We start from the raw sequence: 16,391 nt of genomic DNA on the forward strand, positions 1-16,391 counted from the left end.
CTAATAATGAATAGTTGGAATTATTATTTTATATTGTTAAAAAAAATAAAAACTTACATTCCTCTCCCGGAATCGAACCTACAACCAGCATAACCTAGATAAAATTGTCCCTACCTATATAAACCTATTTTATTTAGGTAGGTACCCGCTATACCTTCATAATACCTTAATATAATATATAACATTAATTAATACAATTTTAATATAAAAATTGGTAATGGGTTTAGCCGTTTTGCCTAACATATGTAATACATATATACGCGTATTTCGTGCTTGTATAGTGCAGATTTCAAATTATATTATAGCCACGTGTTACTTGTATATTAACATTAAATTCCCATTTATATGTAAAAAAAAACTATTCAGAAATGTATTTTAATATTATTTTGTTCATATGGTTGTAGTTTGTACTGAATGTATATATACCTACTGAATAATTAGTTGTACTAACCTTATCGAGTATTATATTTATATTGTATAATGTGTAATATGTAATATACTAATATGTAAGGATAAAATATATAAATATATATACTATGTATATTGTATAATATATAATTTTATATTAATTAAAAACGTTGAACTTAATAAAATGTATTTATAAATACCTTTGTATTTTATTCTACCTAGCTGCAGCACAATTACTTATATTGTGTAAATTTATGTAAGTATGTATATTGCATATAATAGTATACAAATTGTTTTTTTTCTTATAGTAATAATAAACAAAATTAATTATTATAAGTCTTAAAAATTTTAAAGTAATATATAGCCAATAGGTACTATACTATGTTACTATATTGCTACATTATAAATAAAAAAAGTATATATAATACCTAAATACATTTATTTAATGTATTTATACCTATATACAGTATATAATATTAGTATCTATAATATATAGGTACTATAAGGAAAACACTATTAATAATACCTATACCTACTTATTATGTGATGCATTATCTTCCATTGGTGCGTATTTAAAATTTTGAATTACAATATATTATATATTTATGATATAAATTATAATATTATTAATTGTAACTAAAACAAAACAATATTGTTCTGTAGAATGATTTATTTACGTTTAAAACTTTGATCGAATATTATTATATTACGTTTAGTGTATAGGTTAGACTTTTGAGTTGGGGGGGGGGGGGCTAAAGCCCTGCTTTAATGATATTTAAAAAGCTTTAAACAAAATGTAGGAAATGTTTGGGGGCTATGGGCATTTTTTTTTTTTGGGGGGGGGGCTTAGCCCCTAAATATCAACCTGTATATGGTAGGTACTACAGTTTTGTTATAACTAGCCCCGCCGGGGCGAGTGAAAACGTTTTATAGCCTTGCCACTATCAGGTATTTGTTATACATACAATAACCAAAATGTTGATACATCTTTTAAAATTGTTTCAAATGGATCACTATTTATTATTTAGTTTTGGACGTTGTATAAATTCCGCCATGTACGAGTCTAAAAATTTCTATCAGCTTTTCCTCTACGTTTTTTGTTGCCCCATTTGGCCGAACCCCCATTCTCTCAACATGCTCTCCTGAGTTAGGTCCACGAAATTGTATCCATGACTAAATTTATTATGTTGAAATCTGTGTTGTTGCAAATTAGCATAAGCTTCCTCCAGTCGTCAGGAAAAATTATAGAATCATGTTTAATATTAATATATCGGTTAATGATAGGTATCAATGTGCCTAATTTCTGATCACGATTTGGCACACTGCTAACTATGAAACATTTCTTGGTTTCACGACATATAGGTATCACCAAACACCCATTGTTGAGGTAATATATGCCCTACATTATTTTTCCGGCGTATGAAAATACTTTCAAAATATTTCAACTATTAAATTTGGGCCACCAATTTGATTGTTGTTGTTCTCCAATCTCCATATGCGTCAAACACAAACTTCTCATAAGTCGTTATTCCAATTGCATTTTTTCTAATATCCAATTCACGTTTGCAATATGTCACTGTTCATAAGCCTATAAAAGTATATAAAATATACAATATAGTATATAGGTAGTATTTATCGGTAATCTCGAACCGTTCAACCAATTATAGTAACTCTAATTCCTTTCTCTTTACGACAATCCCTTCGTTGACATTGCCATCTCGACCTTTTTAAAAACATTTTGTTTCATGTATATTTGTCATGTCAATAATATTTTTTTACTGGAGAAATTGAATTCCGGAATTTATATCGGGTACTTATTCTGTTAACAAATCCTTAAAGTTAATTTTATTGATAGATATAACAAATACGTACTGCAGTGATGTTTGATCGGTATATCGGTTTGATTATTTGTGATACCTAAACACTTATGGTAGTAAGGCCTAATATAGTAATGGTACGTTTTTCCGTCGAATTATTAGATTCATTTTTTTATTAGCTTCCAGTAACAATATATTATTATAGCTCAACAAGATTAAAAAATATAAAAAAAAAATTAATTTTTTATATTTTTACCATGTACCTATTTATTATTATAGTTGGCGGGGAGATAACAAACCTGAGTGGTGGGGCTAAACTTTATATATAAAGTTTTCACTCGCCCCGGCTGGGCTGTATAATAACAAACCATGGTTTGTACTGCAGTACCTGCACTGTTACAATTAAAAAGTCTAATGATAATAAAAAAAAATACTAATTATTATTAAACTATACCTATCCAAGACTTTTTTTTAAAAAACATTTATATTTACTAATATATACGCATATAATATATCGACTCATAAATATTTAGTGTAATACCTATATAGTATATATATATAGGTATATAGGTACGTAAAATTACATACTACGTACATAAAAACACTGCTGTTATACATTTTAACCGTATTCTGCTCGTTATTTAAATTTGCATCAAGAATTGAACCTATTTATTTCACGTATAAGTATGGTAAATATGTATCGACGTAGTCCGTAGACATATACCTATAATATAGGTATAGCCTATTAAATATAGAATTGATATTATAAGGTTTATAGGTTTATAATTTGGTTACTGAATATATTTTCCTCTATACATCCAAATACCTGCAGAAGAGGTAGGTAGGTAAATAGGTAGGTATAGTAAATTCTATTGCAGGTTTAACACGCGTATTGCAACAAGTAGGTATTTATCGTATAATTAATATACTATATATTACACAATTATTACGAAGTGAATCCGTATAGGTATACTTATAATAATATAATAGTAATTGGTAATTGTAATTTTTGAGGTATGTACCTATTATACAGTTATATAGGTACTTATGTAAATATTGAAGGTATGTATGGTATCAATATGTATATGTATGAGTGGTTAGGTATATATTGGTATCGCAAAACGGTTTTCTCGTGACCAGAGAAAAAAATAGGGGCGCGATGTCATCACGTCTGACATAAATCGAATCCGCCCAAACACTAACCGCCGCGCGTGCATTAGTAACGCGTTTTTGTGCGCATTTTTTTTCGTTCAAAATTCTCACCGTTAAGACGATACCCGCCACTGCACCGCCAAGTGCGTCCCCGGTCGGGGTATTGAGCAGCGGGCGCGGTCGAGCGACCGGCGCGATCGATGCGGCCAACGAATGGCAGGGCCAGAACACGCCTTCCCGGGGCGGCGCTCGGCACGCCCGCCCGCCGAACGATCGTGGCCCGTCGGTGAGGCTCGGCACAAGTCGCCCGCCAGCCCGCCGCCGCTCTACCGCAGTACTACCGTCATCGCCAGTACGTCGCAGTGATCCGCGCGTTGATGTAGTTTGTTGCGGCGCGTCGTCCCGCGTTCTCATTCTTTGTCCGTTCGCTACCCAACACAGCCATCGCACAGTGGCTCCGGTCGGTCGTCGCAGAGTCAAACGTGTGTTCAGCTAATATTTCGTAGCCATGATCCGAATAGCCGGCGAGTGCGGTTCGATAAACGTTTACGGAACAAGAAAAATAATAAAACAGTAAATTCCTCCAAACCCGTCGTCCGGCTGCAGGGTATATAATAAGAAGAAAAAATAAAATCAGAACCCGATCCCAAATTTCGTTCTCGCTCGCACCGGTGGTGGCACCAGACCCGTGGATATGGCGTTCTTCTTTTGTGGTATTGTTGGAGATTTACGTTACTAGTATTATATTGTATTTTTTTTCGACGATCCAAAACGTCGTCGTCGTTTTTGTTGTTATTATTATTGTCGCGTACACTATTGGTTGGACGACGTGTTTCGTACTGCGGGCCGAGGTGTATATATATATAATATACTCTGTATAATGTGTTATTATTAGGTCGTATTATATACCTATGGCTGTACATACATACATTTATATATTGTATACAGTGTGCGTGTGCCAACAACACTATACTGGCGTTGATTACGTGAATACTAGTTTTTAAAGTAGTTGAGAAAAGAAAACCGTTTGTTCCGCTGCGACCGTAGTTTTTCGAAAGTATAGTCGTCCTGTTGGACGCGTAAGCGCTGTTGAGAGGGGAGAAAAACACGACCCCCCCTCTCGGGCCACCCCAAAATCCGCCCATTTTATGAGGTTCCATATATGGACGTGCAGAGTTTGTTTTCGCCTCAAATTGTGCCTATATATAATTTATGCGTGGCAGTACGTATCGATATGTAGTACTGCTATATAACCTATACTTGCTCGTTTGAAACTGCAATTGAAGTTGTACGTGGATAAAAATCCCTCCGGCGTCTGCTGCCTCGTCCTCGCGCGTGCCGTCGAAAACGGTTTAGGTAGGTACCTACGCGGAAAACCCGCCGTGTAATTTATCTCGTTTGCGGGCGGGCACGTGCACGCACGGGTAATGCATACGAAAATGTGTTATGTAAATGTGTTTAAAAACGTATACCTATAATAATATGTACCTACCTACGAGTGGCTACAGCGGTTTTTTCTTTTTATTCCGTCGTGGTTTATACCCGCGTGTGGTACCTATATACTGCGCGTCTGCGTCAGTGCGCGCCGTGATGCACTGACTGCGACGACACTATAATAATATGACGTATAATATTATATAGGTATATAATATATATATATTATTTATACAACTTACTGAATAGATGTATTATATATTTTTATTATTATGCGTATTATACACGACGGACGTGTGTGTAGACGTCACGCGTGCTATTATTATTACGCTCAAATATTGGACCTATCTATAAATAATAATTATAATATAATATTACTACCTAAATGCCACATTTGACTTTATGCGAATATTTATTGTTCTTGTAATCATATCGTTCGGTCAACGGTATATAAGATAATATTAGACACTAAACGATAAATTTATGGTTCGTTCGTTTTTTTTTTTGCTCTCGTATCATATAATAATCGTATTATAATGTCGTTCGTTTGAATGTTTGATATCGTAACTTCTGTATAATATAATTCTGCGATTACCATTCGGCGGCTTTTTGTTGATTATATTCCTATATTTAATATAATACAATCTCCGCCGCCCCGGACGACGGACCAGACAGACTCCAGCCGACACTGTTGAGTGTTAAGCCCGGCCACAGAGGAGAGTTATCGCGCACGCACACACACACGCACACACGCACATGCTTGACTCGTACGCCCCCTCCACCCGTCGCTCCTAACAGCGTCACTCTCCCACAGTTATGCCGCTGCTCACACAGCCCCCATACGGAATAACAATAATAATAATAATGACTCGTATACGACACACACATCGCGTCTTGTATATAATATAACATTTATATATATTTCGTCGACTTCCAAATTTCTATTTAAATATTTTTTAAATAGTTTTTTTTATTGTTTTCATTTGATTGCATTAACGTCTATACTTTATAGGTACCTAGTACCTATACATTATGTTTACTAGTACACTTATATAGTAGGTATATATTTTTGTTCTCTGTCAACTGTCTATAACACTTGCAAGTGCGAAATGGTTCAACATTCGGTTATGCATTTTATTTGTATTATATAATATAGATGTTATACAACATTTTTTTCGATGAAATTGAAAATATTTTGTTACAATATTTCAATTGGATAAAATAGTTTGATTTAAAATTACAATTTTAAATAAGATTTAGTCATTTTCATGATTAGTTATTGGTAATATTTTAAACTAAATTATACGTTTCTTTTTTTTATTCTTACATAAACATGTACTGTGGGTGAAGATAAATTCGCTGAATTTAATTAAGGATTACAGAAATTAAGTCTCAAGATAATATAAATATAATATACCTATATTACTTATGTATAATATAGGTAATATATAAACATTGTATTAATAATGGTTTAATCTTAAATGTAGTACTTTCTTCCATGAAATAAAATTAATTTATAAAATTGTTTAAACGTAGGTATTTTTAACGAGAAATCCAATCAAAAAATCTATTGAATCTATCTTGATGTTTTGAAAGCATTTGTTATAGATTTTTTGTGGATACTTATCTTTCAGAAAATTTTTAATTAAATAACTTTTGTACAATCGTTGTCCTATTATGCCTTAATTACAGAATTATTTGTATGTTTATTACCTATCTACTTATATATATATTATTGATTTTGTGAATTAAATTGTTATTATATATTATATTTATATTAAATACCTAAGTAATATAGGTACTATAATGTCTAAAAGATAATTTGTTTTATATTTTGTAAATCACAAAAATCATAACATGTACTTCATTAAATATAGATTATACTTAATAAGTAAATACCTACAAGAATATTATTTTATTCATAGTCAATAACTCTGCTATTAAATTGTATTAAATAATAATGAATATCATATTGATACATATCTTATTGGGATTTCAGAACACCAGATCATACATAAAATATCCTTTAAAATATAATTATGTTATTGTGAATCAATTTCAACAAATATTTATTTATTAATACTACTAATAATCACTTATTATAGGTTATACCTATGTATTATCTTCATTTTATATTAAGGTAGAACATAATATAATATAAGCATCTACAGTGTTAACATATTGGTATGAAAAAAGTTGACTTGAATCAGTATTTATAAATAAAATAATTGATTTTATTGTATTTTTTTTACTATGTCTATATGAAAATATTGCATATTGTTTATCAGTTTTTGTTTTTTATTGATGTTAAGTAAATACTAAGTAGCACATTGTAAGTACCATTTAATAATGTTCTATTATATAGGTTATTTATTAATATGTTACCCATTACCAATATAAAATATAAATTAATCCATTCACGAATTAAAATTCACTTGAAAAAGATAAATATATTAGGTATTTTATTATTGTCTTTATTTTATTAGGTAATATAAGAAATTAAAAAAAAAACAAAAATAATATTTTTACCTTTATTTTCATAATACTATTAAATTCTGAAATACAATATTCATATATGTATTTATAAGTACATTAAAAAAAATAATAATTTAAAAAATGAATTAGATAGGTATATAATATCTAAGTATAATTAATAATTATTTTTATATTAAATACGTTAAAATGAATGTTTAAACTATGACACAATATTGTATACTTTAAAAGAGTTTTTAATAATGATACAAACATCTAATCTTTTATAGAATTTTAGGTATACATCTTCATGATGTTGGGCATTCATCTTGCACTTCACATAATTTGGTTCAAAATTGTAAATAGCTCTGTATAATGTATATACTAATTAATGTATGATATATTAGTATTATTATTATTCATAATAAATAAGAATGCAATGGACAAATAATATTTATTATTATTTGTGAAACTTTGGTTATTATAATGTATAATAATATTAATGTTTATAGGACTTTTTAAATGTTCAATAACAACAATTAATAATAAATAAATAACTGTTTTATTTTAATATTAGTATAAGATTTTACGGAAGTATAATACTTAAGTCTAAAACTTAAATCCTGTTGACATTTTTAACCCATCTAAGAAACTATTTCACTATTTTATTTAACAGTTTTTCCTTAATTAGGTTTATTGGAGAATTTATAATGATACAATTAATAAAAGACCCTTCTTAATTAATATGTCCCAACTAGATAAAATAACCAATTGGTTGCTACGTTCTGATTGATTTAAATTTAGATGAGCCCTTTTCATTATAGAACATTGGAACACATGGTGTCCGTAAATTGACGTAAACGTAACTGTAAAAGCGTTAAAATCTACTGTTGAATTTTTGGTGTTAAGGGTAGACCGACCTGCGATCTTTGAAAAGAAAAACGCACTAAACTCCTCCCAGGACCCAGACCGGCTTCTGCTCATCTATAATGGTTACAATGTAATTTATATACATATATATATTAGTATATTCAAGGAGAAGATCTAGTGGTACGATTAAACGTACGAAAGAATCTTTGTTGTAGGTAACATAACGTATACATTATCCGTTTATCCACAGTGCGTTTCAGAATTATACTTTTTATAATAATATTGTGCAACGTAAATAAAAATTCAAAAAAACATTTCTACTTAATGTAAATTTATTTATTTATTGTTTTTTTTTTTATATATATTTCCATAGCTTCGCCCGGTAGCGCAACTGAACAACTCATGACTCAAGGTGCGTTCAAAATACGGTCCGGACAAGTCGGTACACCGATAGTTCAAAACAGCGACCCTAACCGTGAGTAAACACATATTTTTGTGATACGTATATTAATAATTTATATTATATTTTAACTGATCGCCATTCGGTTGTCATTGGAGATACTTCATTATATTATATAATATCGATTCGCCGATAATGTTCGCGTATCTATATCTGACGCGAGATAAAAACAAACACAAACGAAATTGAACAATAATAATAATATTATCATCGTATCTTGATCGGTGGTATACGATGATAATATGCGAACGCAACAACAACGCGTGTGTGTAGGGTGTGGTCCATTTATGATTTACCTATAATATACGTCGTGAGTCACTCGCAACGAGGGCGCAAAACGGCAAAACCTATACAGCGGCGTATTAATACATCCCGCTAACTCGTTCACCCCTATACACAATATTCGATAATTTATACACTGTACATATTCACTATACGTACATACACGTATTATACAGCATGATGTCGTTCTGTGGCGTTTTTTCACGTTGGCTGTACGCAAGGGCTATTGGACGATAGAAAAACACTGCGACCCACTCTGTATACAAGGCCATATATAAAATAATAAATATAAGGTCGCTGCAGAAATATTTGATTTATCCCTCACTGTCTCTCCTATAACTGTATACCATAATATAATACTCCTAGCACTGTACTACTCATACCGAACGACGTGCATTATTATATATTATTATTATTATTATTATGCAACTCTTATATTCCTCTGGTCGGGACAGGTGAAGTGGCCATTAGTTTTGCGTCGAGGCGAACCGCCGCCGCCATACCATACATATATATATATATAATAATCCCTCGGCGTGTCCGTCATGAAACCCCAACTTCTTCCGCAACGTCACGTCGCTGTTTTCCTTGTGGTGGCTGTAATCGCGCACCGCTGTAAACGCATTAATTTTTAATCACACGTAATTAGCGTGATTATAGAGATGTACGTCCCGTAACTGTTTTGCACCAACAACGTATTCTGGATATTATGGATAGTATTATATGCATTTGGTGGTATGTTTATGTATTATATGATTTATATGTATATACGAAACTATCAATTTGGAGACTTCCAATTCTATAGTTGTCATCTCATGTTTTTACATTCACTCTGGAACCAGGATTAAATGGGGACTCGGGGTGTGGGGTACACTGGTATTTAAAGAATTGTAAGATAAAACTAAATAATATACTTTTTGATATTATGAAATAGGTTTGCTTTTAAGTTATAACATATCAATATACAGCCGATTGGTATAATTATTATTATTGACCATAAATGATCAATTATCGAATATTATTGTTAAGCTTTAAAGTGGATATATTTTCTATATTACGACCCATCTATATAATGATATCCCTTGGCAAAAAACCACCAACTGCAATGAATTTACTTCAAACAAATATATTACCGTTCCCATGATTGTATTTATTTATTATGTATTTAATTCATACGGACGTAAAGTCCAATAACATAAACGCTAAACAACATTATATTTTATAGTAATTTGTGTTTCACATAAACACATAAAATAATAAAACGCACTTTCCACATTTTCTGTCCACTTAACAACACTATACACATTATTCCATCTATACATTTAGATATTGAATATATTTACAATATAGGTGATTGGAATGTATTTAACAAGTAATTTTTATTTTGTTAATTTATAATATTGTCTACAAATAAATATATTTATAATAGCTGTAAAGCATTTGGATTCGATGCAAATATATACATGCACAGATAATAATTTAAATTATATTTTGCAATCTACTATATTTCAACCCTCCCACAAAAAGGTCCCTAAGGGCAATAGCTACATAAAAACGAAAAAACCTATATAGAGGGAAATATTGTGTCCCATCTGGTTAAACTCTTGGTTCCGCCTATATAGCCTATGCGTTTACATTATTTTGAACGTTATAGTCAATGAGCTAAAGAAATTGCACTTTTCAATCATATTTAAAAAATAATTAAAATATGATTTATAATTATTAATCTTAAAATAATTTTCTCCAAATATTAATTATCAGTTTTGACTCAAGTTAAAAAAAATGTAGGTATATTATAATTATGAATTATTGTTTCATTATTGTATTGAAAAATTAATTTATTGAGTATAATATTTTATTTACAATTAAGTATTGAGTATGATACATACCTAATATTACTAGTTATTATTTTCTTAATTGTACTCATAGCTTGGAAACTATTGTATTATCTGTGTTTGATATTCAGTCGGTCCGGTGGTAACAGGGCACAAGTCTACGACATTGCCATGTATACAACGTACTGTTAACATTCCTTTTCCGACTATAATCTAATTCAAATATGTAAAGGTCGCCGTTTGTAGGAACTGGCAAACAATCGAATCGTTGTTATCGGGCAAACAAGTGACCTAAAGGGAACAAAAAAACCCTCGTCAACCATATCTGAGATATTATCTAACGTACTCAGCCTTATATACAAACAGGTTTTGGTGTCCATAAAACAAAAAACGTTTTAGAGGGATAAGTCATTTATTTTTTAAATTTTATTCTTTATAAGTTATAACGTATACACGTTAAAAATAAAATACAATTGATACAATATTAATGCTTCAACTTAAATAAAAATAATTAGGGTTTAAGTATATATTTGTTTTTTTATATTTTTATGAAGGTTAAATTGTATCCGCATTTAAATTAAGTATATTGTACTGTATTTATCATTAATAAATTGTAGGTAATCATAATAATAATAAGTTGTAAAAATATATATTAGGTTTAAGGTGTATCATATAGCAAGTTGTATACTTAAAGGTATAGTAGGTATTTTTGCAGCAAATAAAAAAATGCTTGTTAAATGAAATAACCAAATGTATATATTAGTTTTTTTTCCTTTTGACAATTATATTTAACTTTAAGTCTTTAAAACAATATTATCCCTTACTGAGGCACTGCAAGTTCACCCATAATCTGTTTCACAACATTGAACAAACAAATAACTAAATAAAAACTAACAATGTAAATAAAATATAAAATTAATATATATAGAAATAATTATGTTGGATACAATTCCGTTCCAGTAGGTAAATTTCGTCATAATTATGGTGTGAGTTCTTAAGTCAATTGCTTGCATCTTCGGTGAAGTTGTGTAAATCATACGAGGTACATACAAATACGATAGGTCGTATTTGTTGATTAAAATAATATTACTGTAGTATAATGTATTCATCGTTTATTTGGTTGCTTCGCATTCATATTGTTATTGTTTTGATGTTATACTTTTTTATGTCACAGACTCACAGAACATCTCCTTAGTTCTAGCGGAATCAATTTAATAGTGCCTATTCTTTCCGACGTAGTTTATATCTATCGAGGTGCCGGAGTGTATTAAGTTTTTGTTGAACACAGTCTGATTTTCCCATGATGGCCATTTTTTTCATATACGTATTATTATTTTCTTTCTGTAACTTTTCAGCAGCCTACAAATTCATTTACGAATCAAAGTTCAACATTCAAAGAGTTATTTTATGAATAGTTCAGTTAATGAATTTTGTAAATATTAAAAAAAATTAGGTATACATTTTTCCAGAGCTTGAATCCGGTTACCGGTTTTCAACTGAAACCGGTTACCATGACCAATTTTGGGTCTGGTAACCGCTTCCCGGTTTGTAAGTTTAAATTTTTGGAAGCGATTAACAATTAACGGTAACCACCAAGTTCAATTAAGGGGTAACGTGTAGCGGTAACCTTTTTTTTAAGAAACCGGTCAATTCAACAAAACCGGAAATATCAAAAAAATTAACATTATATTTTTTGGAAATTGTATTCTATTTTTTTGATTGACAAGATAATAAATGTAATGTAATAATAAGTACGATTAAACATGGTATACTGTCTGTAGCTACGATAATAAGTAATAAGCACCAATCGTAGATACTAAGTTAGTCATTTTATTTTATTGTAATTGACGCCGTTTAAACACTTTTCCATGAACTATTTTTCAATCAATGGTAACAGATAATTTACTAATTCAAATTTATATTTGGCCATAGATTCAAATGATAAAATTTATAGCTATATAGGTATTTATTTTTTAATTCTTGTATTGAAACATTTTATAAAGTGGATATTTGTTTTGTGTAAATTAAAGGAAAACTAAAATTTTCCGAAAAAAACAAATGAAAAAAACCGTTTCTGAAGGGTTAATCTTGAAGAATTAAAATCGCTTCCAAACCGATAACTGGTAACCACATTTTTAGAGATAATATTTTGGTAATCGGTAATCAATTACCACTAATTCTAAAAACCCCTGAAACCGGTAACCACTTACGAAAAATGTTTACCCGGTAACTGAATTTTTCATGAGCGGTTTCGTGTCATTTTTCTGAGTTTTTTCCATTTTTGTTTCTTAAATTAAATTATATAATTATATATTTATAAATTATAATCATAGTATTGGGGAAGCAGATTAACAAAACGCGCTCAGGTGGAAACAATTTGTTCCTATACATATAATAGTTTTACATTGGTAAAATTTACATTTTACTTTTTATAATAAATTAATTTTACTATCGAAACTTTACACGATTTTATAGCTAACTGTATACGTTGGTAAGTACAATTTTTACTTATATTATCAAATGCATTTAAATGCACTTCACTTAAAGCAAAATGTATGTGAAATGTCAGGAAAATACATACAATCTCCCGACTCCACGTAGGGGGATCCCGCCTAACCATCAGTACGATAGGCATTTACATCGCTCCCAGTGTTAATCTGTCTTCCCAATACGTAAATTAAGAAATTTAATTATAAACAATTCTTTGTAAAAAATGTATATATTGAGTTTTATTATCTAACATTATTGGGGCTGTAAAAAAGTTATAAAATAAAATGAATAAAATGATTTATTAAGTAGGTATAGATGTTATATACTTAAATGTATAATTGTAATTTTGTTTTGTCTCCATTGAAATAATATAATTTAATATGTTAGGTATAGATATAACAACTAGATAAGTGGATTCTACATTTAAATTCACATGTTTTTGTAATGAAATAAATATAACTGAATAATATTATTGTATCAATGAACATATAGTATAGTACTATAGTATATGATGTTAACTATAATATTATTTTACACTTCGTTTATTAAAATTTGGTGTTTCTAATTAGTCATCCCGATTCTTGTTCAATTACGTGCCCGTATAGTTATTGTGGTCTGAGTTGGTAGTTATTATAGTAGATAGTGGATGTCAGTGTCAGATGTATTAATGTTCGTAGTCTACTAAAAGAACAAGGGAAAACCTAAATTTTTACTTCTATTTTCTGATAAAGCAATTAAAATTGAACACTGGGTGGTATGTATTTGAACACAATATAAAAATATATATACAAATTTGTAATATATTATGAAGCCTTGTAGCAATAAAAGTACCATGTAATAATATATAATATAACAGTTGTGGATAGTGAAAATAGTAGCCTAGCCTATAATTTAGCCAGTTATTGTGCAGCTATACACTGCGCCCACCCCCGCCAATCTCATGCTGCGCCTTAGTAATTTACGACAGATATATGTATTTTTTCATCCCGAGTACTTACTACTTGTCAGTAGTGGGAGTCAGGGTCTGCTGTCGTCCGCGTCATCATTGTGTGTGATGTGTATGTGTGTGTCTGTGTACTGTATGTCTGTATATATAATATATATATATATGCGGCAATGCAGCATGTTGTATATTTTTGTGTGCACGTAAGTATTATAGGACACCGATGTGTTCCAAAGATCTCTTGTCGTTCTAACAACATAAGGTTTTTTCATGGCTCGCGATATACGAAATATTTTTATATTGGTTTCATGCAGTTTATTCTCTTATTAAAAAATGTAATTGCGGTAATCAAGACCTAGCACCAATGTTACGGATTATATTATGTTAATTATTAAAAGTTCGCAGCGTGTTCAAATTTTTAAAATGTACTAAATTATTGAAACACAAAATCGTTTATTTAATAGTTGTAGTAGGGATATACAGTTAATTTTTTTTTGAAACACGACACTGAATATTATAAAAATCCATTAATATTTAACTCATATTACAGTTACATGTCATGATTTTACTGATTATAAGTAAAACAAAATAATAATAATAACTTATGAGATATTATTAACATATTGTAGTTCAAAGAGTTATAGAGTGATCATTGTTTTTCCTCTCATTTTACTTTTTAAAATAAAATATAGTTCATCAAATTATATAGGTAGGCTATATGTAATAATTATTATAGGTATACCTACTAAATTTACAAGTATGATGTATTTAATTATAACCCGTATTCTCTCTTTAAATCTGTAATAAATTTAAACTGTGTCGTTAATTATATTTTTTAGTCGATAATTATTTTAGCTAAGTTAAATGAACTTTATTAAATTAATAATACAAAAATAACAGGGCAAGGGTTCTGCCATGATATGCTCGTCAAAGATGTATAGAAAAATATTATTCATGTAAAATGCATTAATTTACTCTAAAGATTGAATCTTCTGAATGTATTTACTCATTTTGTGAAATTGTATTTAACACGTTAATAAAGATTAAGTTCATTTTATATACACACTGCAGTAAAAAAACAGCTATTATAATGCCCTTGTGTTTCGTTGATTAATGTCATAACGTGTTTTTGACAAGTTCAATCTGGCGGTGGAACAAATGCACTTTTAGCCCTAAATAATAATATTAAATAAACCGTTCTTCGTTCTAGAATTTATATTTTAACCCGTATCAGAAGATAGAAACTCTACACTCGTATATTCTGTTAACTAATTTCCCACGGTCTGGATACAGTGGATACAACAACTGCGGGTACTCCGTCCAACAATTATCATAAGATCACTTATTGAATTAATATAGGTACGTTCGAAAAAATACATTTTGTACTAGAAAACATTAAACTAGTTTCTACTACTTATCTACCGTGTATGTAATATGTAGAAAATGTATGTGATATGTAGATATATAGGTAGGTATCTTAAGAAGAAGGGAAAAAGTGATTAATACAAAATTGAAAATAGTAAAATTAATATAATTAAAATCCATTCTTCTGGTGCGTACACGAATTTAATGATGTGAAAAATAAATAATAATATAAGTAATTCGTTTTTTTTATTACTCATATTAATATGTAGTCAATCCTAATGTTTATTTATATGATAGTGTTCATTGAATATTAAATAATATGACATGTTTGTACATGTAGTTTTATTAAATGTTAACAACGAAAAAGACTACTCTGATTATTTTGTTCAATGAACGAAATACTTTCAAATTTACTATAGTAATATTAAGTATTTTTAAGTTTCTAACAATTATTTTCAATATTGGCTCCTGAAACGAGTTCAGCTGAGCAAACATCGAAGCATTGAAATCCAAGAAGGATGTGGTTATAATATAGGGGGTGGTTTGATGGAGATATCCTTCCCTTCTATTTGCAAGGGTCCAGTGGTTGATGAATGGCCTCAGATGCACTTCAAAAGCTGCTGTGCAGTGTGCACCCTATATAAATTTATTTTTTCTCAATGTGTAATTAAAGGTGTTGTGTTGTTTAAAAAATATGTGTAATAGTTATAGTTAAAAATACATAACAAATAACCGCATATAAAATATTATTAACATACGAATTATAACCAATAAAAACTTGTGAATTATTATTAAACTTAAAAAATGACTTGGTTTATTTTTATATTTAATTCATCATCATAATTATTAAAATTGTTTTGTAG

General features: G+C 29.8%; 1 protein-coding gene across 1 annotated transcript in view; it reads left to right on the forward strand.

Moving 5' to 3' along the window:
* The first annotated feature begins 3,709 nt into the window (after nucleotides 1–3,709).
* LOC132938447 (uncharacterized) overlaps nucleotides 3,710–16,391 on the forward strand; it is a 61,206-nt gene continuing 48,524 nt past the window's right edge. The window contains 2 exon segments of the mRNA XM_061005283.1: nucleotides 3,710–4,090; nucleotides 8,527–8,628. Coding sequence (XP_060861266.1) covers nucleotides 4,072–4,090; nucleotides 8,527–8,628 — 121 coding nt within the window. The 5' untranslated portion in view covers nucleotides 3,710–4,071.

Source organism: Metopolophium dirhodum, chromosome 2 (assembly GCF_019925205.1).
Source record: "Metopolophium dirhodum isolate CAU chromosome 2, ASM1992520v1, whole genome shotgun sequence".
Lineage (NCBI taxonomy): Eukaryota > Metazoa > Arthropoda > Insecta > Hemiptera > Aphididae > Metopolophium > Metopolophium dirhodum.